The sequence below is a fragment of the Equus quagga genome, chromosome 15 (assembly GCF_021613505.1).
Source record: "Equus quagga isolate Etosha38 chromosome 15, UCLA_HA_Equagga_1.0, whole genome shotgun sequence".
Taxonomy (NCBI): domain Eukaryota; kingdom Metazoa; phylum Chordata; class Mammalia; order Perissodactyla; family Equidae; genus Equus; species Equus quagga.
In genome coordinates, this window is record NC_060281.1 from 35,333,033 (window position 1) to 35,359,879 (window position 26,847).

The 26,847-nt window shown below is 35.0% G+C and overlaps 1 protein-coding gene and 2 pseudogenes across 1 annotated transcript; 1 reads left to right on the forward strand and 2 right to left on the reverse strand.

Annotated features, from left to right (window-relative positions):
* Nucleotides 1–4,774: 4,774 nt before the first annotated feature.
* Nucleotides 4,775–5,727, forward strand: LOC124227067 (olfactory receptor 11A1-like; annotated as a pseudogene).
* Nucleotides 5,728–8,321: 2,594 nt separating this feature from the next.
* LOC124227453 (olfactory receptor 1361-like) lies at nucleotides 8,322–10,183 on the reverse strand (annotated as a pseudogene).
* A 9,877-nt stretch (nucleotides 10,184–20,060) lies between these two features.
* On the reverse strand, nucleotides 20,061–20,981 carry LOC124227462 (olfactory receptor 14J1-like). Its single transcript, XM_046641504.1, has one exon. It carries the CDS (start codon nucleotides 20,979–20,981, stop codon nucleotides 20,061–20,063), a length of 921 nt encoding a protein of 306 aa, XP_046497460.1.
* Nucleotides 20,982–26,847: the final 5,866 nt, after the last annotated feature.

A 26,847-nucleotide genomic window follows, 5' to 3' on the forward strand; every position in this document is an offset into this window, starting at 1 on the left:
CCTCTACTATTTTCCATAGTGTCTCTACCACTTTACATTCCCACCAACAGTGTACAGGGGTTTCCTTTTTTTTCACATCCTCACCAACACTTATTATCTTTTGACTTTTTCATAATAGTCATCCTAACAGGAGTAAGATCATATCTCACTGTGGCTTTGAGTTGCATTTCTCTGATACTTAGTGGCGATCAGAACATTTCCATCTACCTACTGAAAATTCATATATTGCCTTAGGAAAAATTTCCATTCAGTTCCTTTGCTTGTTTTGCTGTTGAGTTGTAGAAGTTCTTTATATATTTTGGATATAAACCGCTTATCGAACATATGGTTTGTAAATATTTTCTCCCATTCTGTAGGTTGCCTTTTCATTTTGTTGATTGTTTCCTTTGTTTTGCAGAAGTTTTTTACTTTGATGTAGTTCCACTTGTTTATTTTTGCTTTTGTTGCTTTGCTTTTGGTGTCATATCCAAAAAATCGTTGTCAGGACCAATGTCAAGGAGGTTTTTCTGTGTGTTTTCTTTAGAAGTTTTACAGTTTCAAGTCTTACGCATAAGTCTGTTATCCATTTTGAGTTAATTTTTGAGCATAGTCTAAGACAAGGGTCCAATTTTATTCTTTCACACGTGGATGTACTGTTTTCCCAAAGCCATCTATCAAAGAGAGTATTTTTCCTCATTGTGTATTCTTGGTATCACTATCAAAGGCTAATTGATTGTGTATGTGTGGATTTATTTTTTGACTCTTTATTCTCTTGCATTTGTCTATTTGGTTGTTTCTATGTCAGTACTGTACTGTTTTTTACTATAGCTTTCAAACATAGTTTGGAATCAGGAAGCTCTCCAGTTTTGTTCTTCTTTCTCAGTATTGCTTTAACTATTTGGGTTTCCTTTTTTGTTCCATACGAATTTTAAGATTGTTTTTTTCTATTTCTGTGAAAAATGCCATTGGAACTTTGATAAAGATTGCATAGAATCTGGAAATCTCTTAGGCCACTGTGGACTTTTTGGCAGCAGTAAGTCTTCCAATCCATGAACATGGGATATTTTTCATTTATTTTTTACCTCAATTTCTCTCATCAATGTATTACAGTTTTCTGTTTACAGATCTTTCATTTTGTTGGTTAAATTTATTCCTAAGTATTTTATTCCTTTTGGTGCTATAGCAAATGGGATTATTTTAATAATTTCTTTCTGAATAGTTGTTAATGAATAGAAACATGACTGATTTTTGTATGTTGATTTTGTATTCTGCAACTTTACTGAATTTGTTTAGTTATAATAGTTTTTTAGTGGGGTCTTTAAGGGTTTTTATGTATAAGATGATGCCATCTGCAGAGACAATTTTACTTCTTTTCCAATTTGGATGCCGTTTATTTCTTTTTCTTGCCTCATTGTTACGGCTAGGACTTCCAGTACTATGTTGAATAGAAATGGTAAGAGTGGGCACTCTTGTCTTGGTTCTGATATTAGAAGAAAACCTTTCATCTTTTCACCATTGAGTATGATGTTACCTGTAGCATGTCACATATGGCTTTACTATGTAGATATGCTCCTTCTATACCCAATCTTTTGAGAGTTTTTATCATGAAACCACGTTGGATTTTGTCAAATGCTTTTACTGCATCTGTTGAGATGATCATGTTATTTCTATCCCTACTTATGTTAATGTGGTGTATCATGTTTATTAATTTGCATATGTTAAACAATTCTTGCATACCAAGGATAAATCTCATTTGTTCATAGTTATGATCCTTTGAATGTGCTCTTAAATTTGGTTTGCTAGCATTTTCCTGAGGAGTTTTGCATCTGTGTTCATCAGGAATGGCCTATGTTTTTTCTTTTTTTGCTCTGTTCTGTCTCGTTTTTGTATCAGGGTAATGCTGGCCAAGTAAAATGATTTTGGAAGTGTTCCCTCCTCTTCAGTTTTTTGGAAGACTATTAGAAGGATTGGTGTCAAATATTCTTTAAGTGTTTGGTAGAATTACCAATGAAACCATCAGGTCCTGGACTTTTCTCTGTTGAGAGGCTTTGATTACTGATTCAATCACCTTACTCGTTATTGGTCTGTCCAGATGTCCTGTTTCTTTATGATTCAGTCTTGGAAGTTTGAATATTTAAGAATTTTTTTTTTAATGCTGGGTTATCCAGTCTGTTGGTGTATCATTGTTGATAGTAGTCTCTTATAATTCTTTGTATTTGTCTGGTATCAATTGGAAAGTCTCCTATTTTATTTATAATTTTATTTATTTGAGGACTCTCTGTCTTTCTTGGTTAAACTAGTTAAAAGTTTCTTAATTTTTTTATTTTTTCAAAACAACAAATCAATTTCATCAATCTTCTCTGTTGTCTTTCTAGTTTCTTTTTCATTTATTTCAGCTCTAATCTGTATTATTTCCTTCCTTCTGCTAAATTTCGAGATAATTTCTTCTTCTTTTTCTAGTTGCTTGAGGTGTAAAGTTAGGCTGTTTGAGATCTTTCTTTTTTCTTAATGTAGGCACTTATGGCTGTAAATTTCTCTCTTAGAACTGCTTTGCTGCATCCTGTAAGTTTTGGTATGGTGTGTTTCTGTATTTGTTTGCCTCAAAGTTCTTTTTGATATCCTTTTGGATTTTTTCTTTGACTCATTGGTTGTCAGGAGTGTGTTGTTTAATTTCCACGTTTTAAAATTTTCCATGTTTATTCTTGTTATGATCATTAATTTGAATACTATTGTGGTCAGAAGGTAACTTGATATGTTTTCAATCTTCTTAAATTTGTGAAAACTTGTTTTGTGCCTAACACTTGGAGAATGTTCCCTGTGTAATTGAGAAGAATTTGTGTTCTGCAGCTGTGGTTTCGAATGTTTTATATATGTCTGTTTTGTCCATTAGGTCAATATATATATATATATATAGTTTTTGCTGAGGAAGATTAGGACTGAGCTAACATCCATGCCAATCTTCTTCCACTTTATATGTATGTCACCACTACAGCATGGCTGACAAGTGGTATAGATCCACTCCCAGGATCCAAACCCACAAACCTGGGCTGCTGAAGCAGAGTGTGCCAAACTTAACCACTAGGCCATGGGGCTGGCCCCAAATCCACTGTTTCTTTTTTGATTACCTATCTGATAATTTATCCATTGTTGAATATACAGTATTGAAGTCCCCTAGTATTGCACTGTTGTCTATTTATCCCTTCAACTCTTTCAATATTTGCTTTATATATTACATGCCCCAATATACTTATAATTGTTATATCTTCTTGATGAATTAACTCATGTATCATTATACAGTGATATTTTATCCCTTGATCTTTTATGTTGCTTTGACAAGAAGTCTATTTTATATGATATGTCTGTTTTGTATGCTTATAAATTCACAGCTACTCTCTTTTGGTTATCATTTACATGGAATATCTTGTTCCATCCCTTCACTTTCATCCTATAGGTTTCCTAAAGTGAGTCGCTTGTATGGAGCATATTGTTGGATCTTTTGGTTTTGTTTTGTTTTGTTTTGTTTTTTCCATTAAGTCACTCAGAGTCTTTTGACTGGGTAATTTAATCCATCTGTATGTAAAGTATTGATAAGTAAAGACTTACTATTACCGTTTTGTTAATTATTTTCTGTTTTGTAGTTCCTTTGTTAATTCTACAATTTAGAAAAACACTAAGCCTTGATGTATATATGTATCTACATAGCTACATCTACATTTACTTATACTTTCTTTCAGTATAAAACACACATCTCCAAATCAGATCCTCTCTACAGGTACACAGACTCATTTTTAGATCCTCAAAGTGCCATGCTCAATTACACAGCTTTGCTTTCACATATGCTTCTCCTACCTGGAATGTCCTCTCTACTACTTGTCTTCTGCCTGGCCAATTGTTTATTCTTCTTCAAAACTTAGCCTACTTGCTACCTTATTTAGGAAGCTTTCTCTGACCTTTCTTCCCCTGTCTTCCCCCTATCCCATCACAGTTCCAGTATAGGGTTGGTCTCTCACTGCTCCCACAGCACCTACACTTCCCCTGACATTATAATTTGTCATATTTCTACTATAAACTCTTGAATGACCTGATGAAGCAGTATTTAAGGAAGATTATTGTGATAAGGGAGAGGAAAAACTACAAACTAAACGGCTACGCGGTAGGACATTGTGCTAAGATAGGCATAGGGTAGAGAGGAAGGCATATAAGAATTTTCCAAGGAATAGTTGATGAAATTTCACAGCTTGGAGAATGGGAAATGAAAGAGATCGTTAAAATAAACATGACTCTGATATACAAAGCTTAGATATCAGGAATAATTTTCAAACCACTCTAATAGAGTTGATTGTGCTTGGGGAAAACACAAGAGTTTAAATCACACTGATTTTGAGCTGATGATGGGCCATCCCTAACAGTCACTTAGAGGATATTACATGGTTGCTCACAATGAAGGCTGTATTTGACTGGTTATACAGATTAAGATAGTGGAATTTACTATATCAGAGAGATATTAGATTGAAATAATAAGGTAAAGGGTTTTGAAAAAAACTGAAATTGTAATTTTGGATAAATTCTCCCAAGTCTTGAAAAATATGAATAATTAAGGAATTCAGGGAAGAATAGGAGTGGGAGAAGGAATAAGCAACTGAAAAGGAGGACAAATGAAGACGCGTGTAAGTGATCTTTGTTTTGGAGACTCACTTTTACCCTTTTGTTTTAGTCCTACTAATCTTAGGCTTGGCGTAGAAGATTAAAGACACATTAAAATTTCTCCCTTCAACACTGCCAAGCAGAAACTTGGATGGTCCACATGGAGATTGTCTCAATAGCAAACCAAACAATTACTGAATTTGTCCTCCTTGGTTTCTATGACATACTTGAGCTGCATCTCCTTTCTTTATTGTGATCACTGCCAACTATGCCGACATCACCATAGGCAATGTGCTAATTATTGTGGCCATGGTTAGCTGCCAGAGTCTTGACACATCCAGGTATTTCTTCCTGACCTGTCCTTCCTTGAGAATCTCTACACCAATCTGTCCTTTCTTGATAATTTCTAACGTATTGCCAAAAATGTGGGAGGGCTTCCTGTAGGAGGCATCTATCTCTGTGGCTGGTTGTTTGTGCTAGTTCTGTATCTTTTGTTCCCTCACCATAGCTGATTCCTTCCTGCTGGCTGTCACTGCAGATGATTGCTGTCTGGAGATCAGCTACTCCTGATGGGGCCCAGATAGTTCTTGGAGCTGATGGTTGCAGAATAGCTCTCTGGCTTCATGGTAGATGGACTAGTTGTGGCCCTAATGGCCCATATGATGTTCTTTGGCTTCAACCACATAGACCAATTTTACTGCAACTTCATGCCTTTGGTGGTGCTGGCTTACTCAGATCCCGGAGTGGCCCAGGTGACAATATTCCTTCTCTTTCTGTTCTGCCTCACTGTTCCCTTTGGACTGATTCTGACATCTTATCCTGGATTGTGGTGGCTATGCTGAGTTCTCTTGCTGGAGTTAGCAGGTGAAATAGTTTTTCCACATGCTCCTCCCACTTGTAGTGTCCATATTCTATTGAATTCTCATGGTCGTGTACATTACACCTTCTGCTATCCACTCCCAACTCCTCTCCAAGATCTTTACCCTGCTTTACACCGTGATTGCCACCATCTTCAATGCTGTGATCTACATTCTTTGGAACAAGTTGGTTCATTAGCCACTCAGAAGGTGTCTCTACATAAGGAAGTTGAAACAGTTGATTTAAGAAAAATGGTGTTGAAGATTTTAGTTTGGAGTTCAGATCTCTCCATTTCAAAGTCCTCCAAGATTGGAGAAGAATAACTTTGTCTGTTTTGTTATTCCTCTCTAACCCTTCTACAGTTCCAAAAAAAGAGAGGATGTATGGCAATTTTGAAGTGCTAGATTTAAAAATTTTGCCTTAAATTCTATTATTTCTTTATTAAATAGGCCATGGATATTTAATATAGAAAAATACTTAAACAAAAATAGTAACAGCAAAAGAAAACTAGAAGTATTGGCTATTTATATCATTGTTGTATAACAGCAGAATTTCATTCTACATAAGCAAATTGGATCATTGAGTTCATAAGTTAGTTTTCCAGCAAACATTATGTCATGACCATCTTTCAAGATCAATAAAATATGTATTTTTTTATTCTTCTGGGCTTCATAGTATAGCTAAACATGATGTGTTTAAATAATCTTTTATTATTGGGAATTTTTAGTTGTATTCAATTCTTTCACTGTAAAAACATCATTTATATCCAGATTTTACTTTGATATATTCTTGGTACTTGAACTGTCAGGTCTAAGGACATGTATATATTTAAAAATATAAAGCTGAATGCATTTTCCTAATTCATTTTAATTGTTTATTGTAGAAAATTTCAAACATGCAGAAAAGTAGAGAGAGTAGCGTAATGAACCCTTATGTAGCTACCATTAAGTTTTGACATCAACATTTTGCCAATATTGTTTCAACTACCTACAGTTCACTTTTTTTTTTGCTGGAAAATTTTAAAGCAAGTTTTAGATGTTGTGTAAATTATGTAAGTACATCTTCCACATATAAGTATTTAGTGTGCTCTTAAACTGATAAAGACATTTAAAAAAATCATGCCCATCATGCTATTATGGTACTTATGACTATCAATATTTTCTTATCATCAAATGTACAAACCATGGTTAAATTTCCCCAATTATCTTTAAGTGATGTCTTCAAATTAGGATGCAAACAAGCTTCCCAGAATGCACCTTATGTTATGTTTCTTAGTCTATTTATCTCACAGCAGTTCTCCTCTCCTTTTATTTTTTGCACCATTGACTTATTGCAGAAGTTGGGTTACATGTCCTGTAGAATTTTTCATATTTCAAATTAGGTTTATTGCTTACTTGTGGTTTTGTTTTACTTCTATCCTTAATAACTTGCATTTTATATAAATCAAAAGTTAAATAGACTATTTTCTGTATAATACAATGCAATTGATCTTTTCGCTGCATCACTCTTTGACAGTCTGTATCAGAAAAAAAGAATCCAGTTTTCGAGTGATACATAGATACTCTACTTTTGAAGAACAAAAGTCATGAATAAAACTTACATGGGTCAATTGTATAGGGATACGTGGTAACTAGGCTTTTGGCCATGATCACTTTGTGGTGTATATGGTTGTCGAATTCTAGTGTTGTACAAATTGAAACTTAGATAATGTTATACACCAATTTTACCTCAATAAAAAAAAGCTGCTTGCAGAAGAATTTGCAATGCATAGTAACTGGTCAATAAAGTTGGCTGCTGGTGTGGAAAACAAACACACACAAACTTTACTGGGAAATATTCTTTAACTCTATTAGAAAAAACAAGAATATTTCTTAAAAATTTTCCTATTGTTACCAATATTTCAATTCTCAGCAATGACTGGTAGAAGGTTGAGAGACACCCTCAAATATAGTGCAAACACACAGATAAAACATTTTGAAAATGAGGTGTTCAAAGGAGAAAAACTGCATAGAACAAGTTTCTACTCTCTTACTCATAGTAAGATGGGGGTAGTATTGAAGATAGTAATTTGTACAGTGACTCTGATAACAAAGATGATATTGACTATAGTAAAGCTGATGGTAAGGATCTTCATTATTAAACTACTGATAGAAATAGCAATGGTGATCAAAATGGTGGTAGTGATAGTAATAGATGATCAAGTTTTAATAATATTAGTGTTACTAAGTAATTTAAAGATAGTTCATCCAATTCACCCTCAGGTACATTATATCTATATTATATAAATAATTATATGCATTATATTACAATGTAATATATATCATATTCCGTTTGACATGTTACTGATATAATTATTACATATTATGTGTATATATATTCATCAGCCTTTATATATTATCACTCTTTGATATGTTGTTTTTCAGTGCCATCTGGTGTCCAACTGGAGGATGGACATTCAGAGAAAAAGAAAAATGTTTGTATTCACAAAGCAGTTGGGTATACATATACTTAAAACTGGATTGGATTAGCTGTTCTTTAATTGCCTTGTAATACTAATATTATCAAAACTTGATCATCTATTGCCATCAATACCACCATTTTGATTACCGTTGCCATTTCTATCAGTGGTTTAATAATAAAAATCCTCACCATCAGCTTTACGGCATACATATAAACCCATACCTAGAGTGGGACCTAGAACATAGTTCTCCTAATTTCTATATAGTGCTCTTTCCAATATATTGTATAATGCTCTGTGACAATGTTGGTGTTAACCGACTCACTTTATAAATGTGATGGTAAAGGACTTTTCCCAAAATGCTTGGCTATGGGGATTATTCCTAATTCCACAAACTCTCTATGCCCAGAACCCTTTTCAGTGAACTCTTCACATCCTTATTTCTCAGACTATAAATAAAAGGGTTGAGAGTGGGAGTTACCAGGGTATACACGACAGCAGCAACCAGCTCCCCAGGGGGGTGAGAAGTTGATGGGGGCTTCAGGTATGTGGCAAAGACTGTGCTGTAGAAGAAGATGACCATGGAGAGGTGGGAGCTACATGTGGCCAGGGCTTTCTTTTTCCCCTGTGCTGATGGAACCCTAGCTACAGCATGGAAAATATGGACATAAGAACTTATGATGCATAGGAGAGGGCTGATTCCTAAAATTCCAGTCAGAGCCATCATCAGTTCCTCACTGAGGTGAGCATCAGAACAAGAAAGTTGAAAAAGTGGGCCAAAATCACAGAAAAATTGAGGAATCTCTTGATTAATATAGAAAGACTGTTGAGATAGCAACAGGGCATGTACAAGACAGACAGAGTGGGCCACTCCCCATGACCCACCCACCAGTAGCCCACATCTGCAAGGAGTCATTAGCAGTGGATAGTGCAGAGGATGGCAGATGGCAGCATAGCGGTCAATAGCCATGGCGGTCAAAAGCAGGTTGTCCATATCAGCAGAAACAGCAAAGAAATATAATTGGGTCAGACATCCAGAGAAAGAGATGGATGCATTGCTGGTCCACAAATCCTCCAGCATTTTTGGGGCTGTAGTGGAAGTAAAGCAGAGATGTACCAGGGAGAGCTGGCTGAGGAAGAAGTACATGGGAGTCTGGAGACAGATGTCAGCACCAATAGCCAGCAGAAGTAGCAAGTTCCCTAGGAGGCTCAGCAAGTAGAGGGCCAGGAAGAGACCAAAGAGGAGCTACCATTTCTCTGGGTCTCTGGACAGCCCCGAGAGGACAAAGTCAGGGTTCTTGCTGCAGTTCATTTGAGATTAGGTGTGCTACAAGAAAGGAATCGGCATAAAGAGGATTCAGTCACCGTCAGCTACTGAGGTGGTTAGCACCTAGAGCCTATCTCTTGGCAATGCGTTTTCCTTATACCATCAATGTGAAGAATAGAGGAAAGAAATTAAACTAGCAATGGGAGGGACAAGATTTGAACTTTATAAATGATAGCCTAAGTGAAGAGACACAAAGATGAGGGAATGAAGGAAACAGAGGCTTCCTGGAGTTCCTTAAATGTAAAATTTCTCTTAAAGTTTGTGTCATGAGATAGTATAATTACTTGTTCATGAACCTGTTTTCATCACAATTCCACAAGTCTTTGAAGACAGAGCCTTCATCTTAGTACTTAGCTTACTTCTTGGCACATAGTAGAACTCAATAAATGCTTCTACCCATATACACAGTCACTACTTTAATTCAAGCTATTCTTGATGACTGGCACACTGCTAGCCTCCTAACTGGTTTAATAGGCCCACTCTTGCCCCATCCAATATTTTCCCCAGGTTGTAGCCAGAGTGATCTTTTCAAAAAAGAAAATCTGATTATGTCTGTTATTTGTTTAAAAATAGGTGTCTAGAGAACCATTAGTCATATGAAAATATGAAAATCCCCACAATGTCTAACAAAGCTCAATGTGTTTTGACCTGGAGGCATTTCACTAGCCTCCTCTTGAACCACAGTACACTCATTCTCTGCTCCTCAGCCACACCAACTGCATTGCATTCCCTCACAAGTACCATGTTCCTCCCTTTCATTCTGAGTCAACTCCTGCTCATTCTTCCAGTCTCAGATCAATTGGTGACTTTCTTAGGGAAGTTTTTCTTTGCCTCTTTGGTTAAGTGAAGGCTACATTTTATATGCTATCATAGCACCTTCATAAAATTTACTACAGTTGTAATATGGATGATGTAATTTATATTTATTTTGTTTAAATATTATTTAAGCTATTTAGTTAATGTGGGACTCCCTTATAAGGCCATAAGGTGCATTATGGTAGAGATTGCATCTAGTTTTCTTCTTTATTGTATCCCCAGAGTTTGTCATATAAAAGTCAGGAAATATTTAAGTATTTGTCACAAAATACATGAATAAATTAATGGGGACCAAAGGCAGAAGAGAGCAATATGGTGTCCCCCTCACCCAGGTAATCTTCCATTTAAACATTTTATGAATAAAATTTTTTCCTTCAAATATTCTCCTAATAATTTGGGTTGGAAACACTGATTCATCTATTTTTTTCATCCTTGAAATCCAGAGTAGTGCTGTAACACATTTTTCCTATAAAATGTTCCCCATTTCAGTCTCTTTCTTACTATTTTCAGTTACCTTCTTTCAACTTTCCCTCATCAACTTGCTCCCAGATTATTTCATCATCAGTTTAATGGGCTTCATTAATTCTATTCTAATTATTATGATTTGTGCTGCAATGATTTTCCAGAAATTATACAACTTTCTCCTTTTGGTCTGATTCTCCCTTGCTCAAATACCTTAAATATCTTATTTCCTATTATATCACCTATACCCATCTTTGCCTGCCTATCAAGAACTTCTACTTCTGGATCCACCCACCTATAAAACATGATTTCCCACTACTCATCAGTATTCTGTTTCCTCTTTCTTTTAGTTGGTGGCCTCATAGCTCCAAGAATATGCTCATTTCTTCCTTCATCTACTTACTCTCCTAAACTTTAATCCTTGATCCTCTTCTCTCCTTATATCTTTCCTCATCACTCAAATATTACAAAACCTTCAAGGCTTAACTAAAATTTTATCGTCTTTGGGGCTGGCCCAGCAGCATAGTGGTTAAGTTTGCGTGTTCCACTTCAGTGGCCTGGGGTTTGTGTGTTCAGATCCCCAGCATGGACTTACACACTGCACTTCAAGTCATGTTGTGGTGGCATCCCACATACAAAACAGAGGAAGATTGGTACAGATGTTAGCTCAGGGCCAATCTTCCTCATTCCAAAAATAAAAAATTTACCTTGTTCGCCACCATATTTCTAGACTATTCTATCTGTTGTTATTTTGTATCTTCCAGATTATATAGATAGGATGATCTAGCCCTTAAATCAATATTGGCTGTGGTGTTTTTTAATTTTTATGACATTTAAATTTTCTGTTATTTATCGTATTTTAAATACCTTGAGAGTAGGAATCATGTTTTGTTTTTTTTGTAAGTTCTCCATTGCAAGAGCTAAAAAGTTGAGCACATCATGTATCCCAAGGATTACTGTTCAGTGACTGCTTTCTAATTATGTGACGCAGTTTCCTTTTCTTTTCCTTTATACACTCATTACCTTCTAGTTCCTAGAAATCTTTAAATGTTCCAATGGATAATTGATTTAGGATAAGCATATATCTTTTCCCTCTTTATGCACAACGTATTTTAATACTTGAGAAAAGAGATCCTGAAACTTTCACCTGGAGAGTTAGTTAAGTCACAGATTTCTGGGTTTTACTCAAGAGATTCTGTTTTAGTAGGTGTTTTTTTTTTTAAATTGGAAACTGGAGGATTCCTTTTCTCCTAGAAGACTGAGGCTTCTTTTACTCCCTTATTGCTTAAAACAGTACTTCCTTCAGCTCAGGCGTGGACATACCTCTCACGTTTTTATATCTGCTCCCAGGTTGGATCTTTTTGATGGTTTTGCTTGAATAGTCTCACTATTATTATATTCACCTACAGGTAATTTATCTGTAAAATATATAATTTGTATCGGATCTCAGATCAGGTGTGGCTAAGAAGTAAGTTTATCTGAATAATATTTCAGTATTTAAAATACACAAAGTCTTAACTATGTGAAATTGTGAGGTCTTAGCTATCTAAAGTTTTAGCCTCAGATGAACAATATTCTACTATCCTAATGTGTTCCTACAGCCTTCTCCACTTCCTCCGCTTCTCTGCTCTGTATGACAAATCCTTCAAAGAGTTAATTGTTTCTAACGCTCGTTGTCCATTACTCTCCAAATTTGTGGTTTTACCTTCCATGATACCTTAAACCCTCTTCAATCAAATTTTTGCCCTTATCATTCCATTGAAATCACTCTTGTCAAAATCGAAGTTCAATTTTCAGTTCTTAATTTACTTGATCTCTAAACATGACTTAACACAGTTGATTCCTCTACTCTTATTTCAAACGCTTTCTTTTCCTTACTAACAGGATATCCATTAAACTCTCCTAAGCTTCCAATGGTCTCACTGAAGATGCCATCTTAGTGTCCTTGACAGGTTCCTCCTCATTCTTTTTATTAAAATTGGGATCTCTTTTGTATTTCCCAGTGCCAGGTTTTAAATATCCATAAGCAGATAATTTTAAATTATGTCTTCAATTCCATCTTCTTTACTAAGAACTCTAGACTCATATATTTAACTTCCTGCTAGATATGTCCCCATGAATGTCTGTTAGAACTTTTACCATGTAAGGTATTTCTTACAATGAGACTGACACATACTGCTTTGGAAACAGATACCGATCTAGCCCCTCAAGTGAAGAACTTCCATCCACTATGTTCCACTCTGAAATCTGAGCCCATTCCTCTGTTTGTCAAATGCTGCCTTCCACACTTACCTACTGGCTTCCCTAATCTCCACCCAAGTGATGACCTTAGAAATATGTACTCTATTCAATACTCCTATGGAGCAGGTGAAACAGTCTAGAGAATCCAGATCCTTTGCCTACATTGGTGAGACCACGTCCAAAGGCAGAGAAGATGTAGTTTGGGAGTTAGGCTTTATCAATCTTCATCTCTCTTGGGACTAGAAGAGGTTTGCTTGCATCAGGAAACTTTGCTGGCTTTGGAGATCCAGTTCCCAGAGATACTCATTAGAGGCAAATCTGGAAGAATTTTCCATTGAGAAAATTGCCTGTAAAAGATGTTGAGCAATATAATCAACAATTAAGCAGAAGTCTAATATTTACAATGACTTAGAAATAAGATCAGAAAGAGTACTTAAAACTCACAACCTCTCTCTAGTTACTGCTCTTCCTCTTTTAAGCAGGAATAACTTGAAGAGGTGGATGTATTGCCATAACATTTCATGACCCTTGATAGAAACTACTCCTATACAGATATATACACTCTAAGTAGCCCTTATAAAATAAATACAGATTGAAATATTCAGGCTTCTCATACGTCATTTACCATTTGATATCTGACAGGTATCACAAATTTAATTCTATCCAAATGAGAATTTTTGTTCCAACCTCTTTCCTCCTCCTTGTTTCTCATCTAATATTCACCATTTTAGTAAATTGCTCTACAGTACTACTCTAGTTCAAGCTATTGTTGATTGACTAGAGTACTGCTAGCCTCTTAACTGGTTGAACATGTCCATTCTTATCCTATCCAATATGTTCACACTACAGCCAGAGTAATCTTTTCAGAAAAGAAAATCTGATCATGTCACTTACTTGCTTAAAAATAGGTCTCTGGAGAACCATTGCTTTTATAAAAAATACAAAATCCTACCATGTCTAACAATGTTTAATGTGTTTTGACCTCAAAGTATCACACCAGCCTCATCTTGCTCTATAGTCCACTCGTTCATGTCCCCCACCAAACTGGCTATGTTGCACTCCCTCATGTGCGCCACGTCCATTCCCTTCACTCTGGGTCAATTCCTGCTCATCTTTCTTATATCAGATTTATTGGTGAGTTTCTTGGAAAAATCTTCCTTTGCTTCTTTGATTAAGGCAATCCTATGTTTTATATGCTGTCATAGCACCTTCATAGATTATCACAGTTGCAATGTGGAAGAAGTCATCATATTTATTTGTGTAAATATTTATTTGTCATTAATTAATGTTGGTCTCCCTCACAAGGCCCTAAGGTACCATTATGGCAGAGATTAAGTCCTTTTTCCCTTTCCTTTGTATCCCCACTGCTTAGTGTACAAAGGATATTATTTATTACTAAATGAGTAAATTAATTAGTGGATACTGAACACAGGAGAGGGCAATATATTACGCTCCTTTAAGCAGTCCCCTTCCATTTCAATATTTCAAGAATATTCATCAATATTTCATCATGGGTTGGAAATATTGCTTCATCCATTTTCTTTATCCTTCAAGTCCAGATTAAGTGCTATAACTTTTATTTCCTATAAAATGTTCCTCATTTCAGTCCATTTCTCACTATTTTCACAATCACTTTCATTGAACTTTCTTTCATCAACTCACTTCTAGCTTATTTCATCAGCAGCTTAATTGCCTTCACCAATTTTACTCTATTCACTATGATTCATGCTGCAAGCATCTGCCAGAAATCACACAAATTTCTGGGTGGGATGTAAGAACTTGCATTTCTAGCATGCTCTGACATCAGGTGATGTGGGTGCTGCTAGTTTGCTGAATAGAATTCAAAATATATAGCATAATATACTCTTTTATTACCTTTATGACTCTTTCTTTTCCATTCATTTCCATTTCCCCTATCCTTTTTTATTGGGAACTGGAAGTTTCCCATTCTTGTACAGGATTAGGTCTTCCCCTACTCCTTTATCTCTTCTGAACAATACTTCCTTCAGCTTAGAGAGGGTTTTCTAGTTATCCTTCTGTTACTGATTTCTGGTTTCATACCATTGTGATCATGGAAGATACTTGATATGATTTCAACCTTCTTGAATTTGCTAAGACTTATTTTGTGGCCTAACATATGGTCTATCCTACAAAAATGTTCCATGTGCACTTGAGAAGAATGTGTGTTTCCTGTTGTCTGATAGAATGTCTTGCATATGTCTCTTACGTCCATTTGGTCAACAGTGTTGTTCAAATCTGGTGTTTCCTTATTGATTCTCTATCTTAATGTTCTATATATTTTTTAGAGTGGGGTATTAAAGTATCTAATTCTCATTATATTGCCATTTGTTTCTTCTTTTATCTCTGTTAGTTTTTGCTTTATATATTTAGGTGCTCCAATGTTAAGTGTATAAATATTTACAATTGTTATATCTTCCTGATGGATTGATCCCATCATCATTATACAATGAACTTTCTGTTTTTACCATTTTCAGTTTAAAGTCTATTTTGTCAGATATAAGTATAGCTACACTGCTTCTATTTGGTTATCATTTTCTTGAAATGTCTTTTTCCATTCCTTCACTCTCAGTCTATATGTGTCTTTAAGGCTAAAGTGAGTCTCTTGTAGGCAGCATAACACTGGAGCTTTTTTTTTTTAATCCATTCAGCCATCCTACATCTTTCTATTAGAGAATTAAACGCATTTTCAATGCCTTTATTCTCCAATTCTTTTCTTCACCAAGGTGTCAGAACGTTTCTTCTGGGCTCTCAGGTTCCCACAAAGACATTCTCATTCATGAATAATTGTCAAATATGATGTTTCTATGGATATATGAAAGCTAGAGCCCCCTAGTTAACCATTTGCTAATGTCCTCTTCACCTTGATTTTTTAAATGTTTTGCTGCATGTAAGATTCTTGGCTTAACAGGGTTTCCTTTCAGCAATTTGAATCTCATCTCACTGCTTTATGATATTCTTTGTTTCTGAGGAGAATTCAGCTTTTAATTTTTTGGGTTTCTCTTGCATGAGATATTTTTCTCTTTCTGTCAAGATTTTTCTTTCGTTTTTAAATACTTTACCTATAACACGTCTGGGTTTGTGTTTCTTTGTATTTCTTCTATCTGGAGTTTTTTGACCATCTTGGATGTGTAGATGAATGTTTTTCATCACTTTTTAGATATTTTTAGGTATTATTTATTTCAATATTTTTCTTTCCCATTCTCTTTCTCCTCTTCTTTTGCTACTTCCATTATGTATATATTAGTGTGTTTAAAGATATCGCATGGTTATTGAGACTGATCATTTTTCATTCTCCTTTCCTCTCCACATTATCTGTGTACAGATTGCATTCTCTCTATCAATCTGTCTTTAAGTGTGCTGATTCTTTCTTCTGCCAACTCAAATCTACTGCTGAGCCTTTCTCATGAATTTTTCATTTTGTTGATTGCATTTTTCTCCTACAAAATACTAACTTGGTTCTTTTTCATAATTTCTATCTGCTTCTCAACATTCTCTATTTGATGAGACATTGCCATCGTATAATTTTTAATTCTATAAACATGTTTATGCCTGTTCTTTGAATACATTTATAACAGATATTTTGAAGGTTTAGTCTGTTAAGTCCAATGACTAGGGCCACTCATAGGCACTTTCTTTTGCCTGTTGTTTTTCCTGTATATGGGTCACACTTTCTTTCCTGTTTCTTTGCATGTCTCAAAATCTTTTGTTGAAAATCAGATTCTAGATAAACATTGTAGTAACTCTGGATACTGACCCTCTCCCCTCACCCTGGGTCTTCTTGTTTTTGTTTTTTTGCTTGTTTATTTGTTTATTGATTTGACTGGACTAATTTAGTCATCTATTTACCACATAGTGTAAAGACTCTAATGTCCCTGATAATTTTTGGCCTCCCCTTTTATTTTTAAGTTTGTCTTTCTAGGATTTCCCCACTTAGGTAAGCACAGTTTAACGCTCAGTCACTGATTGGTCAGAAGCTGTGCTTAAGCCTGTTGAACGAGAAAGGTTTTCACAGACTTTTGTTGAATATGTTAGAAGCTTAGAGACTTTTCCTATTCAGAGATTTTATGAGTTTACCTTGTATCCAGCCAGGGTTAAATAACCCACAAGTTCTCTCTCTGGTTACTCTTCAAAGGGTACAGCCTTTTTTGTATGCCCAGTCTTTTGGACAACCAGGGATGACTTTGATGTTAGCTGGGTTCTCTTTTACTGTCTCTTTCCTGGATAGCTTCTGGGATGGTCTATCTTTATTGGTATCATGTAGAGCTCTTAGCCTCCATTCTCTGATTTCTATATTGTTTTTAACAATGCACTGGTGCAGTTAAAAATATTGTGTGGTATTAATATGTATGGTGCTGTTTGGACCCTTATAGTTAACATTCTCACTCATATTTAATAAAAATCCTACAATCGCTGTTAGTCACAAGAATAGCATCATGTTAGTAATTTACATATTAAACTCAATGTAATAATCAAAAAACATTGAATGTAATGCAAAGTTAAGCTTCTCTCCCCAACCAGTGTAGGCCTATTCCAGAATGGAAGGCTTCAGAGGGTGCAGGGCTCATTGCCACATTTTCTATATTTACCAACCTCAAGCATCTATGCCATTTCCCACACTTTCTAGATTGGCTGTGATTCTGTCAGTGTTGAAGCTAATAGACAGGGAATCTGAGGAGTGTGAATGGTCATATTTAACTAGCAGAGTAACTTTCTCTAGCAGCTTTCCCCTGGCCACATCAGATATTTAAAGCCAACTTTCTCTTTGGGAACATTCCTGAGCCCATTGGAGATGACGCAACAATAAAAACCTTTTCAGTAAACTCTCTGAAGTGTTAAATGTGTGTCTCTTAAGTTTGGAATAAGATAAGATTATCCACCATAATCACCACTTCTCTTCACATTGGCTTACAGTTCCCAGCCAGTACAAAAACAAGGAAAGTAAATAAAAGTTTTAAATATTAGAAAGTAAGAAATAAAACTCTTTATTCACAGATAACAGTGTGAAATAGAAATTCAAAAGAATCTATAAAGATCTATTAGAATGTGTAAGTAAATATGCAAGGTCACTGAATGTAAGGTTAACATACAAAAATCAATTGTATCTCTAAAAACTGACCACAAAATTAGACAATTAAATTAAAAAATTACAATTTATAATAACATCTAATACATAGAAATAAATCTAATAAGAGACATGCAAAACAACTACATTCAAAGTTATATATCATTTTGGACAAAATTTTTAAAGACCTAAAAATATGCAGAAAGTTCATGAGTTAGAAGATGCAATCTTTTAAGAAGACACTTCTCCATTATTTGTTCTATGCATTCAATGTACTTCAGTCAACATATTAGTAGGTATTTTTAAAAAATTAAAACCTGGTTCTAAAACTTAAATGGGTGAGCCAAAGACCTAGAGTAGAACAGGAAATGTGAAGGAACAGAGTTTCAAAACTTATACTACTCAATATAAAAACTACTATATAGCTACAGCAATTAATAGAGCTTGATAGAATAAACATGAATACATAGATCAGTTGAACGATGAGAGACTCCCATACATACGCAGTTGCCAGATTTATTACAAAGACACCAACTGCAGTTCTTTGAGGGAAAAGTTGGTTTCCAATTAATAAGACTAGTTAGTTGGACTTTGGTGAGTAAAATGAACAATGACATTTACATTATAGCATCACTAAAATTATTTTTCAATGGATTATGAAACTAAATATGAAAGGTAAAGCAAAATTTCTAGGATATAATATTGGTATTATTAGTATTAGTTTTTTTTTCCAGGAAGATTAGCTCTGAACTAACTACTGCCAATCCTCCTCATTTTGCTGAGGAAGACTGGCCCTGAGCTCACATCCATGCCCATCTTCCTCTACTTTATATGTGGGACTCCTACCGCAGCATGGCCTTTTGCCAAGCAGTGCCATGTCCGCAACCAGGATCCGAACCGGTGAACCCCGGGCCGCCGAGAAGCGGAACGTGTGAACTTGAGAGCTGCACCACCAGGCCGGCCCCTGGTATTATTTTTAAATCAATTGTTCTAAGATTTTAAAAATTTCTGTTTTCAGTGTTCTATAGTTTTAGGATGATATGACTACATGTTCATTCATTTAACTTATACTGACCAACTTTTGTTGTGCTTCTCAAACCTGAGTATCTGTGTCTTTACTAATTCTGGAAAAAAAACTTAAAAGTTTTTTCTCTGAATATTGCCTGTAATACATTCCTTCAATAGATGGCCAATAGATCTTTCTGGAACTATTATTAGACATATAGTAAACTCTTCTTTTCTATCTTTTAAGATTCCTAATATCATTTTCATATCTTTAAAAAATTATTTCTTTTTTCTCATTCTGGGAGAAATTCTTGGACTTAACTGTCAGCTCATTAATTTTGTCTTTTCTTGCGTTTTATCTGCTGTTTATACTATCCAATTAGTTTTAAATTTCAGTCACTATATATTATATTTAGATAAGATTTTTTGCTTATTTTTCAAATCTGCCTTTTAAAACATATTATTTTAATTCTGTGTGTTTTTATTTACTTTCCTTGTTTTTGTGCTAGCTGGGAACTGTAGGCTAAATGTGAATAGAAGTGGTGATTATGTTGAATAATCTTATTACAAACTTAAGAGCCACACATATTTCAAATTGCGCTTGAAGAAGAATTGTCTTTTATTCATTTTCTGAGTCAATATGATTGTTGTATTATTTAAACATCCCACTCACATGAGTGGCAAAGATGTAACACAAATGATATAATGGGACTTTCCCATGGTGACCATTGTATATTACCAATTGAAGCCTTGAAAAATTAATAGGACATTAGTAGACCCCTAAAGAGTCAGAGAACATTGAGAGTCGGGTGGTTCTCATAAGTGCTTGGGTACTATATAATATCCCAAACTTGATAGTAACTCAGGAAAAAATGAGAAATTTTCTTTCACTTTGATAGAAATGAGCCAGGAAGGAAAATTAAGTTGGAATCTTTACAATTAAATTAATTTACTGTTGTGCCATACTTGGCATTGTGGAGTGAAATTTAAATCTAATATATTTACAACAGCAATTTTTATATGACTCTATGCCACTGTTTTACTTGCTCAGAGACAGTTCATGCATATGACTTTCCCTGCAATGAGTTTTTTTTGAGCTTTAATTTCTTGATTGACTGTTACATTTTTCCAATCTATTTTGGTTTGTCTCCTGATGAGGAATGAATAGATGTGACTGAAAAAAAGAGCTACACTTTTCTTCTTTTAAAAACTTTTCTTAGAGCTGTCTTCATAGCTTTGTTTCGGAGGCTGTAGATCATAGGGTTGAGTGTTGGAGGCAGAACGGTATAAAAAACAGTGAGCAAAAAGTCTAATGCAGTTGGAGAGTCAGAATGTGGCTTTAGAAACTCAAAGACACCAGTAGAGAGAAACAGCATGACAACAGACAGGTGGGGCAGGCAAGTGGAAAAGGCCTTAGCTCTACCTTCAGCAGATGGGATCTGCAGCACAGTAGAGCATATGTGCATGTAGGAGAGCCCAATGCAGATGAAGCAAAGAAATGCCACCAAGGACAGAAAGACAATAACCCCAAGCTCACCGACATACTCATTAGAACAGGAGAATTTCAGGAGCTGGGGGACATCACAGAAGAACTGGTGAATAATATTGGCACCACAGAAGTGGATGGAGAAAGTAGCAGCTGTGTGCATGACTCCAGAGATGACCCCACTGATCCAGACAGCCAAGATTCCGTGAATACAGGTACTGACATTCATGATGATTTCATAGCGCAGTGGAAGGCAGATGGCCACATAGCGGTCATAGGACATCACTGTGAGCATCGCCATCTCAGAAGAAGCACAGAGAGTGAAAGCAAAACACTGTAAAATGCATTCCCAGAGGGAAATATTGCCGTTGTGCATGAAAGAGTTGCAAATGTACCTTGGTACAGTCACAGAAATATAGCATAAGAAGGAGAGATGTTTCAGGAAAAAATACATAGGTGAGTGAAGACTATTGTCGATAGAGGTTGCAGTGATAATGAGAATATTTCCAGTTAAAGCCACCAAGTACAAGACTAAGAACACAGAAGCACATACTATTTCTATCTCAGGCTTGGCAGAAAACCCCATGAGAAGAAATCCTTTCAATGTAGTAAAATTAGCCATGAGCCTTCTCAATTTAGCTGCAAGACAAGATAGAAACCCATAGAAATAAATTTTTTTGTTATTTACCAATCTAATCCACTTATTCAGTGAAGTTAAAGCATGAAGACAAGATCACCAGTTCATCATTGTAAATGTGACATAGCTTTATATACTTGTGTTGAGCAATTTTAAATAACCTTGGCTCAGTCATAAGAAAGACTGTGTAAACTAGATTAGAAATTTTAATGTAATTCATTTCAATCAAAGGAAAGGAAAAATATTTTATTAATGGAAAATATCGTGGATCAAAATTTTGTATACATTAAAAGTGTCATTCAGTTCACACACATATTTATAAAGAAGTTTTTGAGATGCCTATTCTTTTATTCTTTTTTATTTTTTGTAAAGATCGGCACCTGAGCTAACAACTGTTGCCAATCTTCCTTTTTTTCTTTCTGCTTTTTCTCCCCCAGTTCCCCCAGTGCATAGTTGTATATTTTAGTTGTGGGTGCTTCTAGTTGTGGCCTGTGGGATGCCGCCTCAGTGTGGCCTGACAAGCTGTGCCATGTTGGCGCCCAGGATCTGAACCAGCGAAGCCCTGGGCTGCTGAAGCAGAGCGCGCGAACTTAACCACTTGGCCATGGGGCTGGACCAGAGGTATCTATTCTTTTCCGTTAATTATTATATCTGAATATACCACCACCACACAGGTTGTTCTACTGCAATTTTATAATTCTGTTTTATATATGAGAGAACAAATTCCCAATTTTTTCCTAAAAATTTCTTGAACAATAAATAACACTAAAAATACATTTTGTTTCATAGTATCTGATTTGTATTATGATAGTCAAAGAATCATCACTGTTAACATAAAATGGCATATAAATTGATCTGAATAATACTAAGTCCCCATTAGGAAATGACAAAAGGCCAGACCTTTCCTGGTATGTTTTTAAAAATGAAATAAAATGGCTAAGAAACACCTAAAAATTATTTATCCTTATTATTTTTTTATTTCATTTTATTTATTTATTTTTTGAGGAAGATTAGCCCTGAGTTAACATCCACCACCAAGCCTCCTCTTTGTGCTGAGGAAGATTGGCCTTGAGCTAACATCTGTGCCCATCTTCCTCTACCTTACATGTGGGACCCTGCCACAGCATGGCCTTATAAGCAGTGCATAGGTCTGTGCCCCAGATCCGAACCAGTGATCCCCAGCCCGCCAAAGTGGAGCATACAAACTTAACCCCTACACCACCAGGCCATCCCCTTATCCTTATTCTTAAATAAAAATTAAAGCAACAGTCATATATATTTTTTGTACCAACCATAGTATTTGTCATTAAAAAATAAAGTTTTCAGAGCTATTGAGTATGAAATAAGACAAAATCTTAAATACGCAGCTAAGATGGTCAAATTTGTGAATACTATCTGAAAATCAACAACTTATTCAACAAGAAACTTAAAAGTCTGTACCTTAAATCATTAATTTTGTATTAAATATTTTAATCAATCTTCTGAAAAATGGATATCTGAAAAATAGTACGTTTATTTAGAATAATTATGGTGGCAAAAACATTTGCAAATCTTATGTTCAAACCAAGAATTATCGAATTAATAATTTACACAATTGTATCATAGGTGGCTTTAAAAATTATAGTTATGAAGCATTTTTCATGAAATAAGATAATGATCACTATGTTAGTTTAAAGGAAATTATGATGTATTACATACATTGCATGTAAATAATAGGAAGAAGCATAGAAGAAAGAATCTAAGGAAACATAACACATGGCAAGAGTGATAATTTCTAGATGCCTTGAAGGTTTATTTCCTGACTCCTAGAGACACATGGGAAACTGATCTCAATTTTTGTTCCTCCACACAAAGTTCAGAGATGTGGCTGGAATGGATTGCATAGCTGAGGGTGATGGATACTTCTGTGTTCTCTAATGCACTATTCAATAATATAAATTATTTGAGTCTGAGATGGAAGGAGGACATCAGGCTCTGAAGAGATAATAAGCAGCATACATCTTGTCTTGCTTGTGTGAAAACTTACACAGCATTAGAGAGTGTGTGTGTGTGCATGCCTCAATCAGAGACATAGAGGATGACACTTTATGCTTCTAGAGATTTTAGTGTCACATGTACTCAGCTAGACATACTCTTGCAACTGTAACTCCCTGCATGAGGTTTCTGGGGACTCTGGAAGCTTCCATTTCTGTTTCCTGGAAAGTGTTGCTGATTTTTCTGTCAAGTAGCCCAACCCAGTGGACTTCCTTCCAAGTATATGAAAATACTCTTGATTTACTTCAAAAGATCTGTGTTAGTCTTTCTATTAATTCATAGCACTATTCACATTGATTAATACAGTAGTCATATAGTGGAATTATGTGCAGTTTTTATTTTCTTTGTTATATCTTTCTGTATGTTCCTATTTTCTCTCTTGAATAAATACATATTTATAATTTCTCTACTTGAAAATAATTTTATTATGCTATATGGTATAAATGTCTATTAAATTTTTATTTAATCCATTGATGGTCACATCAATCTTTGATACCTTGGTTAGAAGCAGAAAAATAAAAGAAGGGAATTCAAATGTGTCCTTGGTTGGTAATTAGGTACCATACCAAAATATTTTTCTCTTTCTTCACAAGATATCTGCACATTCGAGTGGTAAAGATTATAATATCTGATCTCACCTTCTTCACTAAGAAGAAAAAAAAGGGCCACTTTTCTTCTTTAATGAAATTGCAAATCTCTTATAGCTTTCTACTTTGAGTTTTTACCCAGAATTTTACATTATTTTTTCTTCTTTAAACTTCTTTAAACTGAGAATTTTTTCTCTATAACTTATTCATTGTCTTTTAACAAAGGGGGTATTCAAATTCCCATGCCTCTGTATTGTTTAGATGAATATTAGTGTTTTAAAAACATAACAAGAAGCCTCATATGAAGAATTTAATGATTTTTTACCACTTATTTTCAGTTATAAAATTCTTTTTTTATGCTTCTCAAAATATAGGCCATAAACTTGACAAATACTGGATTTTCTTGTATTTCATCCCTATGAAATAAAAGAGACCAGAAAACTGGATGACTCGTTGTGACAAGAAGAATGTTCTTACATGCTTCACACAATCTTCATGTCCTTATAATCTTTCTCTATGGGGTCTTTATTGATCCTTATTTTGTGAAAATGGAAAATATGGTTATTTTGCTGTCATTACAATATTTTGATACATCCTCAGTTCTTTTTCATTTTTCTACACTGTTTGAACAATATATCTGGGATCTCTGATATGGGAAGGATCTCAAATCTCTTACAAACTACTCTTAGGGTCAATGGATAATAAAAATAGAAGAAATATCAAATGGTGTCATCCTTTAGTCCATTTACACCAAATTTCTTCTTTGATAGTTGCACAAAAGGAGGAATTGCTGAGGAGATGGGAATTATATTACACAAAATGTTTCTGAAACATAGAGTTTAAACCTCTATCTCCTGGATTAGTAATTTTTATTTTAAAAAAATCCATGGTTGATAAATTTTTAATTTCAGCTTTTATGAATTAAATGACAGTGTCTGGTTTTATCCCACCCGCTGAAATCCTATAATTAATTGGCTTTCCATTATTCAGTATAATCTTCCTTTGTAGAGAACAAGGAAACTCACCAGAGCATATGCAGGAACTTCCTCTCTAAACAGGGAAAAGCTGCCAGTGTAAATGGCCACCACATAGCAGAAGGTCCAGATCTTTGTAATTCACCCACTTTGAGTAAAATCTGGGCCTGTGGAGAGGAAAAATAAGATGATTTCCATTATTCTTTGTCCTTTGGAGATTAGGCTATATAGCTCCTCTGGCATGAGCAGCATCCTTGGATGCTTTGGGTATTTGGGCTTCTTGAAAATACCCTGGGACCAAAACTTGCAATTATATGGAGTTTTCCTGTGGAGTATTTTTCTGTTGATTTGAGTTAATGATTATACATAGTTATCTGAAATTTCTGTTTGTGTTCATTGGATTAAACTATTGAAACACATTGTAATTTGTGGCTTAGATTCAGGAAAACCCAACAACAAGAGTTAACTCCATTTTTCAATTTGTTCATTTCAAAGTAAATGTATATTTAGAAGAATTGTATTCCCTCTGTGTATCACAGCAAAGCAAAAGTAACTTGGATTTTATGATTCTCATCCTTATAATTTAGATATTACTATAACTCATAGAATCTTAGAGAAGAAATTTTAGAGAACAACTTGGTCCACATCCTACCAAATTTTAAATCTATTTTCCATTTCTATATAGCTTGTCGTCTATCTGCTTCTTGAACATTCTAGTTGGAGAACTTCAATATGTCTGTAAGACACTACATTCTGTGATTTAACGGGCGAAAACTCTTTATAGTTTTTCCTTGTATTGATCCAAATCTTCTTCCATTTTACTATTTCTGATCTTAATATCTGAAAGGGCAGATATGGTCCTTCTTGTTTTATTATTTAATCAGGAAGGATTACTCTCTAGATGCTGGAAGAAAGTGGCATGCATGGAATGAAGGACTTGTATAAACCTATTCTTAGTTGACAATAATGGCATATATTGACAATTAGTTGGAGGTTAGAGTAGAAATGATAGCTTACAGTGAAACATTTTACATTCTGTTTCTTGTATGTTTTTTTAAATGATTGGGAAAGCACACATCTGTGAAATGTTTGCCTCTGTTAAAGATACAATTTGTGATAGTAGAATATATGGAAGTTAGTTGTTCTAACTTGGGCTTGATTTTGATGCTATAAGAGTGTATTTTTTATTTACTTATTTTTATTTTTACTTTTTTTTGCTGAGGAAGATTTACCTTGACCTAATATTCATTGCCAATCCTCCTCTCTGCTTGATGAAGATTCACCCTGAGCTAACATCCCTTGGAAATTCTCCTCCATTCTCTGTGTGGGCTGCCACCATAGCATGGCCACCGACCAGCAGTGTAGGTCCACACCCAAGAACCAAATCCGGGCCACCAAAGCAGAGCATGCTGAATCCAACCACCAAGCCATTGGAGTTGACCCAGGAGTTTATTTTTATAATAATTAAAAGTTGGACACAGGTCAAACCAATGACCACACACAGATTTAAAAAAAAAGGGTTTGTTATATGCTACTGCCCTACTGAAGGTGATAATAGATTGGAATTTAGTAGTATAAGATTAGGAGCTATTTCTTTACCTCATTGTTAATAATCTATTGATAGTTATCTTCTTCTTAGCCGTTTTAATTATTTCTATTGGAATGTTATTTCCTTGAAACCACGACTGAAATATAATTCATATTTGTGTTATAAACACCATTTGGCACTGTGCCTCACACAAAGTGGAAATAAGTTTAATTAAGCTCTAACATATTTTTTCCTCTGGAGACAGGCATATACAAAATTATTTTTCTCTCCTAAGAATGCAAATAATATAAAAAAATTTAATAATCAAATAATCTCAGCAGGAATCTGGAACGCTAAGCCAGTATGTCCAGGGTGGAACTCTTAGAGGGCATGCTCTCATTGTCTATTGCTGCGTAACAAACTACCTGAAAACTTGATGACTTAAACAGCAATTTCTTACTCTCTCTCTAGTGTGTTTGGATGGATTATTTTTACTAGAGGTCTCTCATGCAGTTACAGGCAGATGTCAGATGTGGTTACAGTCACCTACAGACTCAATTGACCTGAAAGTACAGTATGGTTCAGTCACATGATTGGCAGTTGATGTTGGCTTCTGGCTGAAAACTCAACTGTGCAACTGTAGCATCTGCATATGGCCTTCTCACAGGATAATGGTTAAGTTCCATTGATTTATTTGTCTTTCCTTGTGCCAGTAACTGACTGCTTTT